At 39.9% G+C, this 24,642-nt stretch overlaps 1 protein-coding gene across 17 annotated transcripts in view; it reads right to left on the bottom strand.

Moving 5' to 3' along the window:
* ABLIM2 (actin binding LIM protein family member 2) overlaps nt 1-24,642 on the bottom strand; it is a 145,317-nt gene that overhangs the window by 107,623 nt on the left and 13,052 nt on the right. The window contains exon 1 of one of the 17 annotated variants that reach the window (XM_032984496.2): nt 5,992-6,137. The exons of the other annotated variants lie outside the window; for them this stretch is intronic. Within the exon in view, the coding sequence (XP_032840387.1) occupies nt 5,992-6,007 (16 nt within the window). The 5' untranslated portion in view covers nt 6,008-6,137. Of the gene's footprint in view, nt 1-5,991; nt 6,138-24,642 lie in introns of those variants that run through there. 17 annotated transcript variants of the gene reach the window in all.

A 24,642-nucleotide genomic window follows, 5' to 3' on the forward strand; every position in this document is an offset into this window, starting at 1 on the left:
AACTACGGGTAAAGAAGGTTTGTTCCCTCCAGAACTAGTAACAAGCATCAAATTTATAGCACCTAATTCATGGAAGACTTGATTTAAAAAGAACTGACCACACCCAGACCATTGTGGCCTCAAAAGTTACCTCTGAAATACATAATTTGATTGGAATGATTAAACATTTGAATTTCTTTCATGCTTGACTCTTCCCACAGCTAAGACTTTCTGAAGAACATCTCTCCAGAGGTGTCATTGCCTGGCCGGTGCAGAGGCATGCAGACAGCCACGATCTCATGCCGTGGTGTGTCCCACGGGCAAGGCAGTAACCTGGCCGATCAGTCCCAGCCGCAGCACAGAGCACGTGTTGGAGGGACCCAGATGCACCACCAGAGAGCCCCAAGGGCAGCCCCTCATGCTAAACATGCTCCCTTTCCCCCGAAAGTGAAAATATTATCACATTTCCAGAGAAAACTTCATGTTTTGGTTTGTTTTCTTGCACCTGGGAGTTCAGTGATGAACTTATTGCACAGCAGAATCAAACTGAAAATTGCTGCAAATATGTTTTTTGATTTGTGAAAATTGTTGCAAACTGGAAATTGTTGCAAAGTGGCGGAAATAAAGTTTTGCTTTCCACCATGCATGTGGTGCTCAGTGTCCAGAGCTACAGAGCAGGACAAAACTTACGTTTGCTTCTCTTCAGGCATCTGGATCAAGGTTTAGAATTCAAAAAAACAAAACAAAACAAAACAAAACCTCAGATATAAAATAAATTATAAAGGAAAAGATGTAATCTTTATGTTGGAATTCTTCCATTAATCTTGAAGTAACAAATCATATTTAAAATATGCATGGTAGACAGATGAATAATTACTTTCCTCTTCTCTCAGTTCAGAACTAAGCTATTGAGTATTTCAAACAAAACCCCCAGTGGGAATACAGAGCCTTTGGGCTCATTATAAAACTGTGCATTTCAAGACAGTTTTAAATACTTGTTCTTTCATCTAGCACAACAAAATGATGTCATTAATAATATATTAGTTTAAATTTCACTATTTTAAAATATATTGTGGTTTATGTTGAAATTGCAACTGCTGGTAATTTTGAGAAACTAACCATATTAACAAACTTAACATTTTAACTTATGTTTGAAATCTTATTTGAGGAAATATTTTTACGTGGTAATTTTAAGCATTCTTCTTTTATGCCTTTGTGTATCAAAATCAGTCTTTGAAGCAGCAGAAGATACAAGCAACATATTTAATGAGTGAAATAGTAAATTAATGATGGAATGTAATGATCTGAGACTACTCATCAGATCATAACTAAGAGCTCATTAAAAATTAAATGTTTACATTATATCCTGATTTATAGAACTGAATTAAACTAGAAATTTCCTTCTTAACTTTAAAGGATGTTTTTCTAAAGAGAAATACAAATGCATGCCTGATTCTCCAAATTTCCCTTTCTCCCAGACTGCATTTTGCTCTAGCAGAGACACCACCAATCCTTAAATCCTAAAAAGATCCAATTGCACTTACTTTTTGACAAGGACAAAAACTAACAAGAAATGAACTAGCAAAGCCTTTCCACAGCACTTCTTTGGTGTGCAATACCTGTCTGCTGGGGCCATCACTACCAATAATCTTGTCAAATGTCCAGTGCTCACATATATCTGATATCAATACTCAGCCTCTCTCTAACTGGCTATGCAGTACATAATTCTGCAGTTCTGGATAAAGTAGGGCTTACTGAGTTAGCAATGGTTTGTTAAAAAATTGTCAAATAAGATACATTCCCCAGATTTACTTCTATACTGCTTGCTCAAGACATATGCACTTGCTGCAAGTACCATAGTAAAGAGAGGACAGTGGCATCACCTGTTATTAAAGCTGTGTTATACACCTTATGGCAACTGTAAAGTGACGCTTCCATTGTGCTTATAACTTTGTCAAAATTCAACTGTTTACATAGATATTATTCACATTTCGTGTTCTCAAGCTCACTTCTTCAGGGAAAAATTCCAACAAGCTCTTTAAGTTTTTTGTAAGGGTGAATAAAAGGATAGGATACAGTATATTGGTTTTCAATGTTAAAAAGAAAGAACAGCACCTTGTTTTGGGAAGTACTTGGACTAAAGGCTGAAGCCTGACAGAGATGGATATTGTGACAGGTACACTGGATCCATGAAAATCCACAATACGTGGTCAAAAAAAAACCCCTTTGAATAAGCATAGCTCCTTAGTCATTGCTAGACTAAGCAGGATTTAACAGCAGTGGGGACTCGGATGAGGTGCCAGAGATGAGGACGAGATTTGGCTGAGACAGGAATGTTTTGGAAGCAGCACAAGACAAGCTGATGGCAGTGGGAGAAGGGAGAAGATTCGTGAGTCCCTGGTCATGCTCCACGCCAGAGCCTGGGATGGAAAATGTCACCTTCTTTCTGCTGTAAGCAAACTGCTGAGTGAAATCAAACGCTTGGCAAAAGATCCCATCTAGGACTGGTCCACACAGAGGATGACAAACCCCTCTGTTATCAGGCTCTCTGACAGCCAAATGAGAGGAAGCTTCATGGTGGGTTATAGACCTGATGAAGAAACACATGGCCAGAAACCACAGAATTAGACACAGTCCTAATGGTTTTTCCAGCTTGGCGCATTTTTTTTCAACTTAGCATAAGAACCCACAGAAACCCTTACTGATCTCAGAAATCAAATACTGTAAAGTTAAGAAGGGTCATGCTTAAGAATATACATTCAATCTTGGATCAAAACTCAAGTATGAAGTTTAAAAATAAAGACTTTCATCTGCTTTGTTCAATATATGAACCCAAATAAGGCTACATACGCCATTTACTCCACATTATTTGACTCTGTTTTGAAAAAAAAGTTCGTAAGATTTACTGCTCTTGGTGATTACGGAAGGCTGAAATGACAAAGGGTCAAATGACACAAATTAATATTAGAAGTATAGAATCCTAGAATGCTTTGGGTTGGAAGGGACCTTAAAGACTATATAGTTCCAACCCCCCTGCCAAGTGCAGGGACACCTTCCACCAGACCAGGTTGATCAAAGCCTCATACAACCTGGCTTTCTGTGATATTTTATATGGACATTTTAAAAAGTACTGTGAACTAAACTAAGGCATAATTTGAATGGAGAGACAACATTTATGTGAATGTGTATTTTATTGCTAAAGAACAAGTTTTTGTAATCCCAACAATTACCCCTTAATACAGGGAAAATGCTAATTCTTCACCAAGGTTCCTGGATGGACAGTGCAGAACCAGAGCAAAAATGCAACAGTAGAAGGAAAACCAAATGGGGTTGAGGGGGTGGGGGGGTGGGTGAGAGGGGCACCTCTCCTGTGCTTTTTGTGGGTTGGGTGTTTTTTTCATCCTGTTCTGGTTGGGTTAAAAAAGTGCAAGCCTTTCATTTCAGGCTCACACAAATATAATATCATTTGCCTTCAATAACATCAGCAGAAAAGCTATATCAGTTTTCTTTAGCAACTAATCAGCACTACTGGCTCCTCTATAAATTCACTAGGAACATTCTTTCTTCACAACCCATTACATTCACTTCATTAGATGAAAAGATTTTGTTTGAGGGAAAATAAAATGTTAGAAAGACATTAATATCTAAAATTATCAATATCAGCTGTATAGTCCATTAAAATGTTCACCTTTTTCAACAAAGGCAAAGGCCACATTCCAACTTTGAATCAAAAGTGCACAGCTCTGGTAACAGATAGGATTCTGCATGATGGAATTAGCAGAAAATTATCTTTGTGTTGACACTGAAACCTTTCATCATTATAGCTAGAGGTGGTTACTGAAAATGAATATAAACAAATATGAGACCCAAATGTGATTTACTCACTAAGTTTTGGAGAAATAAGACAGGAGTATGGATTGTTGAAATGCTGTATCAAGCAATTTGAGGAGGGTGTGGATCACAGCAACCCAGAGAGGAATTAAATTTGAAATCTTCTCTGATCAGGGCTAGAAGAGAAGCAGATGAGTGCAGCAGCACCTGACTGGAATTAGAGATTGAAGTTAAAGTTGTTTTTTTGCCAAACCCTTCTTGTGTTGCCTCAGTCAAAACACTCAGGATTGGATTTAAAAACACCCAGATGAAAGCAAAGGAAACAAGCATTTAAGTGCTTCTTAATATCCTGCAAAGCATTATTCCTGGTTTTAAGTGCCTAAATCTGGCCCCTGGTCCCTCCCTGTCCTGTCTGTCTGTAAAATACAGTGACTAGGAGTTCTTCCAGTGCTGGCGTGGGAGGAAGGGCAATATAACACAGTAATAAGTAATACGGTAATACATGCGGTGTTCAGAGAACTACATGGGTGTGAGCTATAAATTTATTTTAGATAAGGGGTTTGGGTTGTTGTTTTTTTTTTTTTTTTTCCTAAGAACTGGTGATTCATTATGGAGCCTTGCGGGGGCTTGAGACCTCGACGGTCCTTTCCACAGAAAGGATGAGAAAAGGCGATTGTGCAATGGGGACTCCATAAGCATTCGCCATCCGTCCTTCCAGCTGCGCCTGGCAGCAGGCAAGAGCAATTCTGGGGCCCCAGCCCTGCCCGGCCGTGCAGCCCAGTGGTCCAAGCACTGAGGTAGGAGAGAGCACAGTGTGCCCAAATGCACGGGCACCAAACCTGCCCAAGCAGCAGACTTGTTAGATGTTCTACAACTGCACATTACATAACTAGTGGTAACCTAGTGTACCTTATTTCTTAATTAGCAGCTTGTGTTAAAAGCCGTTTCAAATGTGTTTGTATGCTTTACAGTGCCTTTTCACTATAACATAATGCCTTTTTCGTAGTCCCTCAAGCCCTCCAGCTGGCCATACAGAGGACTAAACTAACCCCGCACCAGCACACCTGAGAGAGCTCACTTCCCCAACTGCGATTTTCTGCACTGAGTGGGTCCAGCTACTCCCCCAGAAATGCTCACTGCTCCTTCCAAGACCTCTGCTGCAGCTCCTACAGCAAAGCACTATTATTGCTTCTCTCTCTAGTTCCTATACCATAGGACAGGCAATTCAGTGAATTCAATAAACCTTTATGACCAGAGGTCTATATTTAATTGAAATAATTCTCAAAGTCCAAAAATACAAAGTAACATGGTTCAAGAATCACGTTTCTTTTTGAAATATATACCTGCTTGAAATGTATACAACAGCTTTTACAGTGCTTTTCCATTGTCACTAAGGAGAGGATTGCATGCCTTTTCCAGCACTTCCTACGGATCATAATCAAAACAGAAACCTATAGCTGATACAGTACAGCAGGCAGACAGCACGACTGCAGCAACCTCTGCTTTTACTGCTAATTACAGAGTTTAAGGGATCAGAGGCAAAGGAGAGGTGTTACCCAGCAGAATATGAATACAACCATGCATAAGAGATGCAGCACAGCACAAGTACTCAGCACACGAGCTCCAAATCTCACCATATGCTCAGTGTAAAATTCACATCACATAAACAAGCCTAGCATGAGCTAACCTCCTGCCCTCATTATTCTAATGAAATATTTACCGAATCCAAAGGCAGTTTAAAAATCTCTGCTGAATTTCAGGAACTGTTACTGCAGCAATGTAAGGGCTATTTTTGTATGGGTTTAGAAAGATTACAATGAGAAAGGATACAGGAACAGCACTCCGATATATCTGCATAAAGCAATAGGTATTTTTTTCATTACAATCTAATATAAACTGTAAAGTCAATTTAAATCAAATGAGGAAAGTTTTCAAATTGAGCTGTCAGCTAAGTGCCAGTATCATTATAATTTCCAAATCATCATTCCTATAATTAAAAGAATATGAAGCATAATTTAAAAATCAATATTTAACCACAGTGCTCCACTCTGCTGCATTTCCATGTAAACACAGAATAATTACTCTCAGGACAGTATCAGTGATTTAGTTACCGCAGCTCCGGATGAAAAACAAGTCATTTCAGGTCTAGGCTCTCCGAAATGTGGAGTCATCACACCGTACCTGTATCTTCCGGCATTCCCACATTAATTCCCTTCCAGAGGGGCAATGCCCCCAGCCGGGGGGCTGCTGCGTGGCGGGCCGGCGGGGAGCGGGAGCTGCGGCAGCGTGCCGTCACGGCAGCCGCTCCGACACCAACGCGCCCGGGGCTCAGATGACTCCTGCAGCACCCACGCACAGGCGGGAAGCGAGCCAGCACCTCGACACCGTGTAAAAATAGCGTCCTGCAGAAGCCTAAATATTGTCACGTCCACAGGGCAGGCCGCTGCGGGCAGGGTCCCGGAGGGACTGGGCACAGGACGCGGCAGCAACGGCTGGCTTTGCAGCAGGTGATGCCACCTTCCATGGCCACTGCAGGGTGGTGCTGGGCACCTGGGGGGGAAAAAGGCTTAAAGAAGAAAAACCTGCAACCACAAATTAAAAATACAGGCTGAGGTAGCTGGGAAACCTCTCTAGCCATCCCCCAGCCCAGGCAGTCCCTTCCCCTGGGACAGGAGGGCACAGCACTGATGTCAGGAAGAGATGCTGTAAACTCATCTCTCTTCCCAAGCTGGTCAGTGAGATACCTGGCAGCCAAAAATCTCTCCCCTGATTGCTCATATGGAGTTGGACTGTGTATCACTGGAGTAACAGCGACGTGTTGAGCTATTTAAAGCAATGCTTGCTTGCCCAGTTACCATGTGAATATTCCAGGAGGAATAAATCTGTAGCTCTTGCTTTCTTTGGACTAAATTTGTATGAAGGCAGTAACGTGGTTTGCGCACCGGAAAGGTGACTGATGGCTTAGAGAACAAACTGGCCAAACCTGGAGTAAAGTGGTGGGATAGGAACAGGATTGCACCTCCCTTTTTTCACAATGCAGATAATTTTTTTCCCTGCAGGCTTCACAGAAGCCAAAACTCTCTCCCCCTTCCATCGCTCACCACTCTTTACCCAGTCATTGACTATTTGGTTACAAAGCAGCAAAGAAACAGCTTTTTCTCTCTTTCAGCAAACAGAAATTAGTCAGGGATGTAAATGTGAAAACAGGTCTCTAGCTTCTGAAGCTGCAGAGGGAGAGCTGTGAAAGCAGCACATCTTGTGTAGCAGCATGCACAAAAAGCACAGTAAATTCACTCTGCTACACAAGTTGAAGAATAGTTTGCACTGAATCATATTAAAATCTATTGAACTGATCCAGTCTGCATGTATGTTGAAGGGTAAGTCTCCATCGACCTCAACAGTCAATGCCAAATCATTTCATAGAAAGTTCAATACCTTCCAATTTCCATCAAAAAACAAACTACTGTTTAAACTTGAAATACTACTTTTTTCTTTGTTTGGGAAAAAAAAAAAAATAAAAGAAGGGCATATTTGTGTAGAATAAAGTGCAATTTTTATGGCTTAGTGAAGCTCTTACAAATTTTTTTTTAATCTCTTATCTCACTATGAATTAATTGTTTTAAATACCATATAAAGAGGAAGCGGACGCTTTTTATTCTCTTTTTTGAAAACAGCAAACATCAATGCTTCAAAAGCATCTATATGCAATTAGGATCAAGTTTGAAAGTATTTCATGATGAGAAGCCAGAAACAGCTGATAGTTTGTAGATCTTACAGAAACGACCATCGCCTAAAGCAGAAATCAAGAATTCTCCCAATATTCAGAATGTCTCCCTTTGGTTTATTACTCACAAACATCTTTACAGTCCAGTATTGACTACAAGGAATGGAATGAGCATTTCTATAAGGACAGGTGAGCTCTGCCTTCAGAAATCTATATGCTGAGTACACCACTGTCCTGGGCTGTGCCACACATGGTCCATAACTTTAAATAGCCCCTGGCTGACATGGCCTTAAACCCAGAGAAGAAGATCTGAAGATCCCAAATTCTGCACAGTGAATCAAAACTATGAATTATTCATTTTTTTTTTTTTTAATTATTACATATGTGCTATCTTGCAGCAACTGACTTTTGACATTAAAACCTTATGGCAATATTTTATTTAGATCAGTACTGTTGTGCTGTCTGTGTGAGGTCAAATCTGTCCTTCCACTCTTGTGGATCATCAGCAGCCACACTGGCAGAGCTCTCCAGATATTTGCAGGATTTGGCCTACTTAGTTTTTCCCAGCGGCTACTTCAGCTTGGCAGAAATGCAAAAGGCACTTTGCTAAATAGCAACGCTCTGAAGGAACGTAAATTAATAGGCAGGAAAAGTGAAAGCGCTTTCATTGTAACACAGCCTTCCCCTTTGCTCACCAGGCTTTCTCCTTTTCAAGGCTAAATGCTATATAACCCACATTTTGACATTATATGATCATAATGCAGTCACATAGTGTACTAATTTGTATTTACAATTCTAGATGTAATCCCTAAGCCTCCCCTGCGGTCTCACTGCTTGGCTACAGCAAAGGAAAAATCATACTCGAAGAGCTCAGAGGGTTTTGATGGTGTTGCTGTGAAACTCCAGCATCAGCCATGGGCTTCAGGGCCACAAAGTATGAGAGTATTGCACTTCATTAGTGTGATGGACTGACTCGGGGGAGCATGACAAGAGACAGCAGTGACGGTAGCACAGGAGGGACAGCTCAGACCGCCTGCTGACACTCCTGCTGCAAATGATCCAGAAAGCAGAATAGCTTTAACCTGATTTCTCAAATCAACACAAGCTAAACACCTGTAAGTCCCCTGTTTTAAAAGCAGTAACAGAACACTGCCCTTGCTGTAGAAAAGGATGAGGCACTTGGCTCCTCTTACAACTTCAAGTGAAGTTCTGGTAGCCACAGCAATGCCCTCACCCATCCTCTGTTTCAGGTTTCTTTTCACCAAGGTTACATTACCAAGGTCAAGGCCTTCACTGATGTCTTCTCAAACAGCAGCCAGACAGCTTAGCAACGCATTTAGGCCATGCCGAAATGGATTAGCTGGCTGCAAACTCTTTATAGCCTATGGTCCCATTGGTTGTAAATTGCATTTTTAAAAGATTTCAGATTCATTCCTAATTAACTCATGTCTTTTGCTGTACTCACACCTCTCTTCCCACTAAAATTATTGTGAATGACAATAGTAACTGAAGGTGATGGTTTACAGTCTAATCCTGCTCCTTTCTCCTGTACTCACAGCACCTCACCAGACCCATTTTGACCTTTTTCCACAGACTGTCTTTGAAAATGTTTAGAAACAATTATTTATGTTATTAAATATGGAATAACATAGATACTCCACTATAAAATATGAAGTGCTTTCTAATCAAGAATTTTTAAAAATCAGAGCTAAAACACCATCTGAGATTCAGGAACTTTGCAACATACTACATGTATGTACCTGCTTGCATACAGCAGTTCTCATGCTGCTTGGGATCTGCATATTGGTTAATTTTAGGCTGCCCTGTGTGCAGTCAGAATTTGGACTTGATTTTTGTGGATCCCTTCCAAGTCAGGATCTTCTATGATTTTACAATTCTATGTCCCTGGACTTTAACTCACTCAGTTTCTAAACACCTGTGTATAGGACTGTTCAATAGCAAATGGAGACTATAGAGTCCAGTCTCAGTAGAGGTTAAGAAATTTACTTTTCATAAACAATCCATAGTTAATGAATTTAATTTTGAAAATGCTGGAAAATACAAGAAGTCATCATATTTCACAAATTTTTCTTAGTATGCATTGATATCTTTCCTTCTAAGTTTCAAAAACTGGCTGTAGTGTTGCTTCATGTTCATTTTGACTTACAGTGGTTTTGATCCAGGTTAGTGTTTATTCAGATTTTCAATTAAGGATAATATGATCACAAACAAAAAAAAAGCAATAAAATTAAGTGTATCTCTATAAGTAGCAAGGCAAATGCTTGATCACTATGACCAAAAAAAAATAAAATTAAATTAAGAAACAGATGTTTCCTTTTAACCATTATTTATTAGCTGAACTCAAGCAATACTTAGTGATTGTGTTCAAAGTTGGCACTACTACTGAACAGTCCCTTGCCCTCAAGCAATTATGATCCAAATAGAGGACAAACCCATGGTAGATATGAAAACAAACAGTAAAAGGGTAAAGGTTTAATGAGATAGAGTTGGATAAATAGTGTCTCTGCAATTAAACCCATGTCTTCTAACTTTCTACCCAGCCTCTCCTGCATCAATCCTTTTCCTGCTGGGAATGGAGTTGCAGAGTCACCCAACCATGCCCTCCGTGACCAGTGGCACCCTGCCAAAATCCATCCTGCTCAGAAACAGCCTGAATTTAAACTCCTGGCTCTCAAACACCTCCATCCTCAAGTCCACGCATAAGAAAACGTTTCCCATCACCTACACAGCCATGAGCTGTATACATGGTCATCTTCAATTGAAACATACATACAAGCAAGTCAGAGAAAAATAACAATTTGTGGGCTCCTGTAGTACAAGACACTGAAGTATAAGACACTGACAATGATGCATATTTATGAAGCAGGAAAACTTAAAATGTGAAATTGGGCTAAGAATCCACTCTGAGCTCTACACAGTGGAGAGCTGGCAGCTGTGCTTGCTCCAGAGGTAACTAGGTCATGAGTCCTCCTCTGCTCCCTGCTATCGCTTCTGAATAAAGAGCTCCCTTTAGCCCTGAAATTCATGATGACAGCCCTTGTCTGCTGACCAGCAAGTCAGATGAATGAAACCAGAACTTCTCTCACTCCTTTGTCCCATGGGGAACCTCTCTTCAGCAGACCTAGACCTAGACCAAAGGGTGCATTATCCCGTTCTCCTCCCCCAACTAGAATAAAAGCACCATCTGGTATTCTTCAGAAAAATGTACGTGTGAAATAGCGAGCAGAAATCAAACATAAAGTCTTCAAAGCCTTTAGTAGAGATTTTATAATGGGAAAAAGTGGTATAACAAACCCATAAATAGGATGCAAGAAAATCCTTAGAGGATTGATAAAGAAAACTAAACCCACAAACCTGTCTCATAATGAGGTGACAGAGTAGTGGCATATCCAGAAAGCAGTTTGCAAAGTAACACAGGTCAGAGGGATGCAGGGATACAGTCTGGTTAGCAGTGAAGGGACAGCAGGAGCCAGCCACAGTGATGGTACCACAGGTCACATGCCTTCAGAAATGAACCTGCCACACAGGGAATCTGCTGACCTTACGAAACCAACAGGGATGGCAACAACAAATGGAGAAGATGTCAGATAAGAGAAGATCTGCTTAAGTAGAGGTCATAGGCTACCATTTAGTGCAGAAAAAATGGCCATGTAGTAAGGATAAGGCAAGCAATTAACAAAAGGTATTAGTTTCTAAAAGGTCACGCACTGTAATGGACTAATCAGAAAAAGGATTTGAGAGTGTGAGAGGGAAACTTAAACCACCTGCTGAATTCCTAGCGGTAAACTGGGAGAGTGAACAGGATAATGGGGTGTATTGTACTAAGGGAAGGCACCCTGGCTGCAGTAGAAATGGCACTGTAACAGGAACCGTGCAGATAAAACCTAGAATCCAAGCCCAGCATTTTATGGGAGGGAAATCGAAGAAGCAGAATGAAGCAATAAATGTCAGTTGGTGTGGCCAAAAATTGCACACACGTAGTGGGCATGAAAGTTAGAAAAGTTCACTGATATCCTTTAATACAGAAGAAATGAAACTACAATATGAATTTGACATTTAAGGGATTGTAAATGGTGCAAGAAAGATGACAGGCACTGCAAAGACGCCAAGCTCATTCTTGGGTATTTCTTCTGGGGCTAAATTAATGCATGGAGCAGGTTTTTAAGGATGGATTTTTCTGTGTGGGCTGATGCTACATGCACACAAAGAGAGAAAGAGATCACTAAATGTTAATTTATCATTGTTTTACATATAAAATTACCATTTAAATTGTCTGGATTTTTCATCAATGGAAATTCTGAGTGCTTAAATAGAGAATAAACCGAAGTATTAACTAAGTAATTAGATAGACTTAAAGGTTCTTCATTGCTCCATTTTCTTCTGAAAAGTTACACAGATATTGCCATAATTCGTCAATTGCCAGCTACCTATCGTACAAAACTATCAAAAGATAATGTGGGTTGTGTGCTATTTAGAAAACAGATTCAACCTCTCATGTGTTTTAATTAGAATCCAGAAATGTAACTTTCGAGGTGTCTCATAAAGAACAAGCAAAAGCAATGTATGCACACAAAACCCCTGAAAAAATGGAAGATTTTGAGAGTTAAGAGGCCTGGAACTAGGTCTAAGGAAAGACTCATGTGCCTGAAATGCCACACGTAAATCCAGAGCTGCAAGGCTGAAAGCCCCCTTCTCACGCCTGCTCCTCAGCACGTCCAAACACAGAGTGAGCTGATTTTTCACTTCTCATTTCCCAGCTGTCCATGAAGGACTGAAAGAAAGTGCCTTCAGTTTCCCCCCCTTTTCCATATGTAGGGGATGGTAAAGAAGCTATATGGGCTTGTTTGTAGCTTATATGCTTTGTGTGAGTGTGGGGTACCAAATGCTTTACTCGGTGTCACCCAGCAATGTGAGAATCTTCTATGTGAAGCGTTACCTTCCTTGTCTTCCAAGAAAAGATGACTGTAGAGCCCATTCTGGATCCTTGATACATTTGTTGAAGGAAACCCAGATTGATGATTGGCGCCCTGAGCCTGGGCTGCCTTGCTGCACTACCAGGACAGGCATGCATGGCCAAACACACATGCAGAAACTACTCTGCAAAAAATTGCCTAGAGCCTCCAGATTAGGGCAGTCTGAAAAAGTGGCAAGGTGATTTTAAGCCAATTAGATCCAACAGGGAACCACAGCTGCAAATTCCATTTACTGGGGAGCTTGAGCAGCTGTGAATGTAACCCCAGCTCTTGCACAGACAGCCAAAGTTAAAAGAGACACTGAAATCAGGTTTGGGATCCGGGCTGTGAATCCCAAGTGTGAAGCCCCAAATGAGAAACCTGTCCCAGAGGGCAGAGGCGATTTCAGACACAACCTCATCTTCAGCTCTCCACATCCCGTGCGCATGTGCCTGACTCCCAGCACTTTAATCCTTGAATTTATCCCACAGTGACCATGCCAGAAAACATTTTTTTGCCTGCCTTCCAAATCCCATTCTCTATAAAGGGATGTAGCTGCAAAGCAATAGGTCAGATCCAAAGCCTACTTAAATACATTCATTTTGGTTGATGAGCACTGAGGAATTTGTCAACAACGTGGAGTGCTGTTTTGACAGTAAACAAGATAAAAAAGAAGTCATTGGAAATGCAATGCTGTTGGACTTCACTGTTCTCAGTGAAGCCCACCAGTAAAACTATTATTGATCTGGGTGGAAGACTTCCAACAGCATTAACTTCTGATGTGAATTCAGACAAGTTTTGATCTTAGCAATTTACTCATCACTACCAGAAAGTTCAGCCTTGCCTCTATTCTCTTAAGGTTACAATTTCTCATCAGTAATATCTAAAATGAAATTATGTCTCTGAACTCACTTTAATACCAAGAAACAAAGCAGAAAGATTTTTCTTTTTTCTTGGAGTATGTCTGAATTGATATTCTTTATTGCTTAGTTCCAGCATAGGTAGCTCCAAAATTTTAAAAATCAATTAAAAAAAAAAAAATCACTGGCCTCTATGTCTGTTACTACTCTGCAGCTCCCTGGCTGCCTGATAATCACTTCTAACACCTCCACTCAAACCATAATCCTGCCAGTCCCCTCATCTTTAAGGCATTAAGCTATTGAGAGCCATGACCCCAGATCAGAAACTGGCATTTCAGTGCTATTCCCTCTCCACAGACCTGTAACTGACCGGCCGGCACCCCTGCTAGGCATCACTCCTCATGCTGGTATTTGCTCCATCTGTGTCATCGAATGGAGGAGGGGAACAAGCACATTCCCTGGCTCAGAAATGAGCAAATGTTTGGAACTGGGGAAAAACAGTTTAGAAGGAATTTCCATGGCTCATTTCTCTTTCCATTCCCTGCCACAAACAGAATAATAACAATGCCTTCTTGTTAAAAGAAAAGCAAAATATTAATGTAGAAAATAGTAGTTCGTTTTGCTAGCCCAGACACAATGAATCACCTCCAATCATTAATTAAATTATAACTGACTAACTTTCCACTAACACTATATGAAATGGTGTTTCTAAAAGGATTACAAACAATAATTTAAGGACCCTCCCAAAGGTTCTTTCTTTTTTATGTTGTATTCTACAGCATATAAACATGTCTTAAATAATTACTCTGAAATATAAAATTGAACTCCTGGTTTTATTTGCTCTTCTTAGTTTGGCATTAAGAAAGGATTAGCTGCTGTTGTATTGCAATCATACATTTACCTCAAATATATATAGTTATTGACATTATTGAAGTACTGGTGCTAAGGTCACACTACCTTACACAGGTGCAAATTAGTTAACTTTAGCGAAGTTGTCGCAGCATGAAAATTTCTTCTTAAATTCAGTTACACCCGTACAAATCTAATTGTGCTTCATCTCCATCAGACACATCAGCATGCTGCCTCCCTTTTCACATTCAGGCTACACAATTTCTGCAATCAATTATCTTTCAACACCGCATTCGTAAAAGAAACATGTTTTATTCACACAAACACAACCCCGGAGCCTACAACCACTGTGCTACTTCTTGCACAGTTCTGCAACTAACAGTTCTACTGTCAACAGATACATTTTTGAGCTATCTATACAACGTGCTTTTTGACAGAGTTGTGAGTTGCTTAATTTGAAACTTGCCACCTTATTCAGATGGTGAATGAGTTTAAATGTCAAATTGAGTATTTTGGTCTGAAGTTTATATTCACCTCTTGCACACAGAAGAGGAAGAAGCAACATCATCTGATAAAATTGTGTATTATTTATAAAAGAAAGACATCGCACACCATTTTTCCCATGTAATGTACATAAATGCAATTCAGTGAAGGACGGATGAAAATGCACTGCCAAATCCCATGTTAGTCTCACTCCCCTGATTTCAACTGAGTTGAAACACAGACAAAGTATGTTCATTGTGCTGAGGGAACAATAGTGGGATATGTGGGGTTGGGGGGCAGGAGATGCTGGAACCTGCTAGTCCCCATCTAGCCTCTGCACCCAGGTTACTTTTGCATGGAGACCTTTGTTTAGAGGAGGTGAGGGAAACTGGTGGCCAAGTTCTGGTCCCAGTGCTATGTCAGGGTGAGGCTGTGGTGAGCACAAACAGGAGCTGCCACAGGCTCCATGCTGACTGTAGTTACTTAGTCCAACTCGCTGGAAAAGAAAGAAGAGCAGGCTCAGAGGGGACCACGTAGAGAAGACAAGGGACAATGGGTACAAGCTACACTAGGAGAGGTTTCATCCTGACATACGAAATACATCTCTTACAGTGAAAACAATCACGCCCTGAAGCAATCTCCTCGGGTATGTGTTATAGTCCCCATTCTAGAGGTTTTCAAGATGCAGTAAGACAGTGTGCTAGAAAATCTCATCTAGGCTCCCCCTCCCATGAAAGGTTGGGCCAGGTGATCTTTTGAGGCCCCTTTCAACCTGAATTGTTCTATGATTCTGTGAATAAATGCAGCCCTGCATGATGAAAAGTGTGATTCAGAAATTCATTTCTGTTCACCAAGGGTGAAAACTGTAAAGTATGGTTGGTGGAAAGCAGCAAAGAACACTTTTCAAATCAAAACAAGAAAAAGCAAAAGAAACCGTTTTGAGGTACTTTCTTAATCTAAAGTGGCTTTTAGTTTCACTGGGACTGAACCTGGTATATCCACATATTTCATGCAAAAAATACAATTAATCTAAAATTGTAGCCAAGGCCTGGTGAACACCAGCTACCTTCTCAAGAGCATCAGAAAAACCTTTATTTTCTTTCCTCTGTCTCAAGAGAAGCCTTTATCTGCGTCCCTGACACAGAAAAGCCTAGTGAGTTGCTACGACACAGAGGTTGGCAGCCCCACCGCACACCCCACCAGGCAGATGTAGGTCACTCCTCTGCGCAAGGGGAAGGAAACAGGGAGTTTCATCTGGCTGCAAGCTGCTCCAATTGCCAATAATCCTACCAATCCAAGTCTTTAATAACAGCCTACTAAAACAAGAATTACATAGGATCCTATTCCTTGACCTTTATGCTGCTGAAGCAAGAATGAGTCTGTTGGGACATCACTGACACAGCCGTCTTGGTTCACAGGCTCAGCTTGTGACACTACATGTTTTACCGCATCCCCTTCTCGCTGTACGCGTGGCTCTGAGGCTGTCTGTGTTCACAGTCATTCCTCCTTAACCACTTCAAGCTCCCTCCTACTTCCCCACATGGGACAACTGCTTACATATGGTTTTGGTCCATGCATTGACGACTGCTATTTGGCCAGTTGGCATTATGTAGAAGCAGGATAAATTATGCATAACCAAATCTGGGGGACCATGTGCCACAGGGATGCCTCACACACACAGCCAGCACACAGGCTGGGTGCCAGTCCCCAATAAGCACACACCCCCCCCACGAAATCCACACACAGTTTAAGACAGGACAGACTATGGCCCAGGTACTGGGCTTGGCCAGAGGAGGACACTGCCCAGCAACCAACTTACTTGCAACCAGCCCTGTTTATCCCTAATTTCTCTCCATTTTCCCACAAATTCTCCTCCCTGACCCACCTTAATGCCTCCTTTCCCCACCTTCAATCCTTCTCCTGGACATCTCCCTTATCCTGGGAGCACAGTTTCTTCACGCCTTCCTTCCACCAGCACTGGGGCAACCTGTGGAGCCAGGGGAGGTGAATCTTCCTTACTCTTTTGAAGGACTGTGAAACATGGGAGGTCTTTTTACTCTTCCCCGCTACAGATCATATACCAAAGGAGCATCAGGGCACAATCTGGCTCTGCTCTACTCCCAGAATATCATGCAAAAATACTAGTTTTAATGAGAGAGAAGCCCAACTTCAGTTTGATGCAACATGCAGAAAGAGCAAGTGATCTATGCTACCACAGCACATTTCCAGTGTTTATTTCTAAAATAGAACATAAGCAAAGATAATTGTCTTCTCAGTCCAAATACTCATAAAGTAAACGATGACTCAGATGGTAAATACCCTTTCTATAGCATTCCATTTCTCTCTATCATTTAGAGTGACAACCCTGCTCTCACTGAATTAAAAAAGGACAATTCTGCTTTGTAATGAATGAAATCAACATTCGCTCTAGTATGACTCGTTTTTCTGCACTGCTAAGCACTGTCAGGATCTGTACTTCAAAACCTTTTGTTTTTAATAGTGTTTCTGTAGGAACAGGCCTGAATTTCAAAAAGTTATTTTGCTTTTCTGGATACTCTCTTAAAACATAGACAAGAACACAGTAGTAAGTGAGCTACCTAAGAAAAACATAGTCTAATAACGTTAATCTGATCAAGCTGGAAGAAGTGGGTATCAATTTCATATTCAAAGCATGATAACCAACTCCATGAAAAGACTTATGAGGTCCTTAGGGTATGAAAAACGATAGGATGAGATTGAATCATCTCAGCAATAGTTTCTTACATAAGAGCTAGAAAAAGGACACAGTAAGGGCTAACACATTAAATAAGCAGAGAACTAGGAGCAATTCCTTAATGCAATCCAGTCCTTACATTTGTAATAATTTTAGCTACAACTGTTACTAGGGCTGTGCAAAATGAGCCATCTTCTGGAAGTGCTTCTCTCTGCTGATTAACCAGCTTGCTTGTACAAGCCAATGAGATGGTAGGTGCCAAAAGCATAAATCTCTAAATTAGCCACCATGACTTGCAGAAACCCTTAATTTGACCTGGCTTCCAGACTCAGTCATTCTAACAACATTTTTCATACTGTCAATCACAAATCAGTCCCATCTCTTGAAGCTACTCTAGTAATACTTTCCTGTATCACTAAGCATTAGAAATCTCAGCGTTATCTCAATTTTAGTCCCTCTTTTAACACTGAGCTGAAACAGAGTTAGTTGAAAAGTCTGGTCTAAATTTCAGTCTGGAAGATAAGGATGACATGCATCTATGCTCCAAGCCATACTGCTTGCCGACCCCCATCATGTCACAGCCTCACTCTCTGACACCACGCTGACAACCCTAGGCAGACAGGTTTTAACACCATGCATCATATCACCGATTTTATAAGAACAATGTTTTTAGACAGCTTTACGTTTCCAAAGCACTATGAGGAAGACTAACACGACATCTTTTCCAACAACAGTTGTAATCATCAAAGGAACAAGTCTCAGTTCTTCACCCTACGAAAATATGAGCTTTATACAAACACAGAGATCTGGTAAAACCTCAGTCTTCCCTTGTTTGCTAGGGTGGGAGTCATCGCACCTACCTCCAGGCATCCAGAAATCAGGAAAGTAAAGTAGGTTCTCACTATCATAAAAGAGACAGAAACTTCCCACCGTGAAGTCCACTACCACAGGCTGACACAGAACGACCTCTGGAAGTGCCTCCTTTCCACTTGGTGTAGGACTAGCTGAGGCTAGACACCTAACGTTGAGATATCTGAAGTCAGATGAGAAAAATCCAAACCTGAGCACATAACCGCCCACTCTGTTTTCTGTGCTTGCTTAAAATTCTCGTTGCGGTTGTGAGTTCATTTCCTATGCAAACCACGTCTGAAACTCCTAGATCTCACTATCACTCAGCTGCCAGCTCTCCTGATGCTCCTCATCAATGCTTCTTGTGATTCCAGCATGGAAGCCCTGTAAACATGTGAAAATCTTATCCTTTATTACAAAGAGAAAAATACAGCTTTTAATCCCCCCAAAATTACTTGAGAATTGCGTATAATAATTTTAAACAAATATAATGTTTTTTGGAAGTTAGATTTACTAACAATTTGGGCAGGCTGGTAACACTTCAGTATCAAGTATCAATCTATTACTTCAGCAATGCTCTGAACCATTTTCTTCATTTTTGTTCTATTTTCCCCCTTCAAGTACCTTTACATAATTATGAACTTTTAATTGTGAATTATCCCAACTATTAGCTATTTAGTCTTCTTCTAGCTTCTTTCTTTGATTTTCCACTGCAGACATGAATCCATTAACAGTCTTTCATATTTTGGATGCTCATACTGGTAGACTGTATATTAATATGAACATCAACAAAGAATGAAAAATAGTGCAGTATTTCAGCTGTATTGAAGTGAAATACTCCTGTGTATAGAGTCAAAGACCTCCATAGATATTTCTCTTGATGGGTTTGGCAGGTAACACTGCAAACACTTTGGAAGAAGGATCATAATTACTTTGTATGTCTATATGACGCCAACTTTTGTTTGCTGAACTGCTACTGTCAATAGCAATGCAAGTTTAATCAGAAGAAAGTTAGTCAATCCCAACAAAATTGTTTAGCATATGAAGCAATGTGAAAATGCATTTTATTCAAATAAAAGATATTATATATAAGTGTTTAAGCATTTCTCTTGGGAAATGTGGCATTGTATAATAAAAATGAAACATCTTTAATCTCTAAACTTTAAAATTGGGCAATGGAAGGCAAAAGTCTCTTTCTAAATAAGTATTCCCACAATGTTACAAACTCTTATTTCCAGATTCTGATTTCCCAAGTTCAGGACATAACCAAACATTAAATACATGTACAAACTTTGTCTTCAATGTAGACTCATATGAAAACTTCATAGATTAAGTGAAAAAGAAAGAAAATAAAATAAAGCTGCCTTTTTTTTAGAGGAAGGTTTGTAAAACAGTAGAAAACCCCTGCATCTAAACACCTGGCAACTGCTGGCAAACACAAGCACTGCCCTGAGGACAAAGAAGGACCAGGGAAAGGCAAACCCCACGGATTACTAATTCCAATGAAAAGAGAATAGCAACAGGTTCTCTGGAGTGGAGAGACAGCTGAAATGGGTGTTTCTGAATCAGGAGATTGCCTCCTGTTCTTTGGCCCTGCTATTCACAACAAAAATTGCCTTTTTCTGTTCTTAGGAAAATTTAATTTTGCAAGGAATACCTGCATTTATTGTCAATTCTTCCTTCTAACCAAAATAATAAAAAGTGCCCAAAACGCTAGTTAACCATTCGCAAAAAAAAAAAACTACTATCTAAAAATCTAAGATTTTTTTATAACATATTCTGTGGTCAGGATGGTGTCATGGAGGTTTTCTATACACACAATAATATCTTTATTAATAAATACACCACTAATACAGTGCCATTCAGTATGGCACTTGAGAAAACAGCAGAATCCCTGCACCTCTGCTGTGCTTTACCATTTGCTTCTTTTAAGCCTTCATTTAGCCTTCTTTACACTTGCAGGTCAAACCCATCACCTAATTCACGCCATCAGACCAATTACCGACAGTCTGCTAGCACAGTTATGCTTATATAGATGTAATCAACACTTATTTACAAATTGATTAGGCCAATTCCAGTTGTGAGTTCCACTTAGCAGCAGGGAAGGGTAAAGGAAAATTGTAAATCATCTCTTTGTCTTCCAGATAGGCAGCCTATGTGGCCAGTGCTATAGCACTGCAACAGAAGTCCCCAAGGATCCTCCAGCAGACTGATAGATTTCCTACTTCCATACTTGGTCTCTTAATAATTATCAGAAACTGCGAAAAGACAGAAAATAAACTAATTATAATCAATCTGGAAGCGACTGAGACAGAGTTTTCCATTCATTCTGTATGTTTCCTTCTCAACCAGTGAGATTACATTTGTACAAAGGTAGAATTAAAACAATCACATTAAAGTGTATTCTTCTACTCACACAGTAAAATTTAATTATTTTACTTGTAGTACTGATCCAAAAACCTTTCAAACACACTCAGACCTACTCAAAGGCTTTAATGCTAATATGGTAATCCTAAACTCTGGTATGTATCCATCTTTTTATTAGTTTTATGATGAGGTATGGACATAATAAGAAAATGTAATAAAATAAACTTTGCTTTTTCAAACTTGAAATTGCTCTAATCTTTAAGAAAAGCTCCTTTTTGTCAATATCTTTTACAACAATTTTACAGTTTTATACTAATGAGATTCTACTTCTCCTATCTAGGAATTCACTATATATTTTACATTCAGTCCACAAGAAAATAACGGTCCCAAGATTCAACTTGAAATCAAGACAACTATCTTAAAATTGGCCTAGTTGTAGTAACACCATATTAAATTTAAAATGAGAAGCTGAGTACTCTATTATGCAGAAAATCTACAGAATATTGGAAATGTATTGTCTTTATTCTCAGGTCAGCTGTACAAGAGATTAGATCTTTTAATTATCTGTCACAGAATGGGAAATAGAAGCTTTGAATCCACTCAGCTGTTCAGTTTATGACCTGGAGAATTAAATCTGACCCCTCACAAAGTACATCTAAGCATCACACACCCCCCGAGACATAGCTATGGTTTTAAAACAGTCATATAAGTCTCAGCTGGTACATCATTATCCTACAGAATAACTGAGTTTCCATTGAAAATGTATGTGTCTGTATTTTTTGGAAGGGCTGCATGAGACTACCAGAAGTGCCGCCTTGCTGTCCTGCTCTACCTTCAAATGTAATTTTAATCATGCCAAAGTCAAGTTTAGCACTCCCACATGCTATATTTAGAACCACAGAATAATTTACGTTGGAAGGCACCTCTGGAGGTCATCTAGTCCAGCCTCCTGCTCAGCACAGATCCGACTAGATCAGGTTGCTCAGGTCCTTGTCCTGTCCAGGTCTGAGAACCTCCAAGGATGGAAGGCCACCACTTCCCTGGACAACCTGCTCCAGTGCTTTACCACGTTCTTGGGAATTCTGTTTCCCCTTATATCTGATCAGAAATTGCTGTGTCGCAAGCTGTCGCGGTGTTGCCTCTTGTCATTTTGCCATGCACCTCTGAGAAGAGTCTGGGTCCATCTTCTCTACAGCCCACCAGGAGGGACATGAAGACAGTGATTTTCTCCCTCAGGCTCATGAAGGAGCCTGGCTCTTGCAGCCCCTCCTCGTACACCCAGCCTCTGACCGTCCAGGCAGGCTGTCCATGCACCTGATCCACTTAATTCCAGCAGCAGGACTCTGGCATGACAGCAAAACAGACCTGTCTAAAATTCCTCTCTAACATGAAGATCATCACAGGTGAGTGAAGACACACATTTGAAAGCCAGGTGATTAAAATTAGCCTTCAAAACCCATATTTAGCATCTATCAAAAGTGACCTGGTGTTCAGTGCTGCTGAACACCTTTAATTTGCAGCATCTTTGCCCATACAGGTTTTTTTTACAAGGCCACCTTCCATCATAATATTGTATTACATAAGTTATAAACCAAAATATTTCTCTCTGGATGTGCCAATAAGGAAATTGGGATGCCCTGGGGGGTCAACATTTCTGATCTGAACATGCAGCTTCAGACCACTGGATTCTAACAGAACAGAAGCTCATTTTAGGCACACTCATGTATAAATGGCTAAATTAATTACTTTTTTTTTTTTTTTTTAAGATATAAATGTCAGTATAAATGACAATGAATGTGCCTATCTTCATTTACACTGCCTGCCTTCAGATTTGCAGCAGCCTGGTCCAAGGACTGACCCCGAGAATTCAGAAAGAATTTCATTACAATCCTACAAACCAAATATTAGACATAAAATGACCTTGATGATCCCACAACCAAAAAGTCACAGTGAAGTGGGGAAGCCAAGCTGTCTTTTTAAATCTCTGCATACACCAAATATACAAAGAAAACAACCTGGTTTACAGAGTTACACATTTGACATTGCAATCTGCCTTAGAAGTAGGGATTTTGTTGAGACAGTAAACACCAATCCCACCTAACCACGTACCCTACAGGTCACAGGCCTTACTGCACAGGTACCCAGTCTCCAGCCTCTACACCCTGCACAGGCTTCTTACCATTTAAAGAACAGGCAATGTGATTAACACTGCTAATCTGGCTGCATTTTGAATTCTGTTTGAGTCTTTGACATGGGAGCTCTGGGAGTTTTGACTGCAATGTAAGAAGCACTGTTAAGTCTTACCATTTTATCACAGCCTTGAAATACTTGATGTTTTAAATTAAGTACCATCACTGGGAGATAAGCGATTATGCAGCAATCTGTTCTCTATTTTTTTATTATTTTAATTTGGTTCTAGCTGTCATAGTTGAAGAAAAAGGTTAAAGGTTTTTAACGTTTTAAAAATTTTCCTCATCCCTTTCCTGTGTGAACAACAGAAACAAAATCCAAATGGTAAAAAAGAGGCTCCACCTTCTATTCTGGTTTATGAATACAGATGCTACTGCTTGCGATTTCTCCCTCAATTTTCTTGTGTGTGTGTGCATGGTCTAATTGATAGATCTCAGAGATATGCATAAGGTTTTTGCTTCTGCTTGTATCCTACCTGCTAAACTGATGATAATAGAGTAATTAAAAAAAAAATAGTAGAAGATCGTTTAAAGTCCTAGAGCTACAGTACAATACCTTGCTTTGGAGCAAGAACACCAATCACACATGTTTTGTTGTGAAACTGCCTTCCCGTGGTGCAGGGAAGAGCAAAGTAAGCAGGGCAGTTTCACTCACCGGTGTAGCCCCAATGACAGGGAAAAACTTTAGGGGAAAAAAAATAAAAATATTCCCACAGCAAGTGATATTATTCTCAGAAATAACAGAAACAGCCCCTTCATTCCACTCACTGATTTTACCGCTATGGTGGGGTAAATAGGACAGTGGTGACAATGCCTGTAATACAGCATCTCCTACCAAACCAAGGCAGGGGACAAAAGAATCTCCCCAGTGTGACTGGTATCAAGGGACCCAAAACTGGCCCCCAGCCTTATACCACTTGGAGCCAATCCTGAGCTTCTGGATCCATCCAGCTATCTTTTGTCATAATACTTAATCTTCCAGTCCATAGTGATAGAGCAGATGTCACTGAAATGATTTAACACATTAAGCTGCTGTTTGTTTAATTCTGATGTGGAAAATGTGTCACACTCCAAATAGTTTAGTATGTTAATGTACCACTGCTTACTGATTTTATTTTAAATCATAATTAAAACCTGTTTTCTTGCTTCCTATCTACATTTTTTTAAGTGCACTCTTAACTTCACCTTTAGTTTCTCCAACCTGAATAAATAGAACTGTTATCTCAAATAAATATTTCATGTCCTAGCATATTTTATCTATAATTTATTTGCATTAAAAATTACATAAAACAGATGCAAACTTCCAGAATAACATATTCCATTCATAATTTGCAGCACAATAGCTCATAGATGAGAGAACTCCGGGGGCTCAACTTTAAGGAACGAGATTTTAGTATCTCTGTCTGAACAAGAAAGCTGATCAAAGCTATATTTGGATTGGTATCTAAGTGATATTATCAATAAAAATCTCTGAAATCTAAAATATTCTCATTTAAATCAAACTTTTTCAAAAAAATACTCTTCAAATTTTCAATTCCAAGATAAGGGTCAGCTTTTAATAACCGCAACATGAAGTTTCATTTCTTATATCAGTACGTAGTTCCTTATGCTTCAATGGTACTATACATGACAAAGTGTGTATCTAATAATTTAAAAATTATTCACCTCAAAAACATTTAAGTAATCAATTTTAAAATAACTTTTATAACATTATGATGAGCATTACAAATGAGGAATTTCAAGCCATAAATGTGAATAATGTCCATTTCAAACTAAAGGTGCAATAATGTCTACTAAGTTTAACTCTTTTGTGGATTCACATCAG

The sequence above is a fragment of the Tyto alba genome, unplaced genomic scaffold (assembly GCF_018691265.1).
Source record: "Tyto alba isolate M040663 unplaced genomic scaffold, T.alba_DEE_v4.0 Super-Scaffold_6, whole genome shotgun sequence".
Lineage (NCBI taxonomy): Eukaryota > Metazoa > Chordata > Aves > Strigiformes > Tytonidae > Tyto > Tyto alba.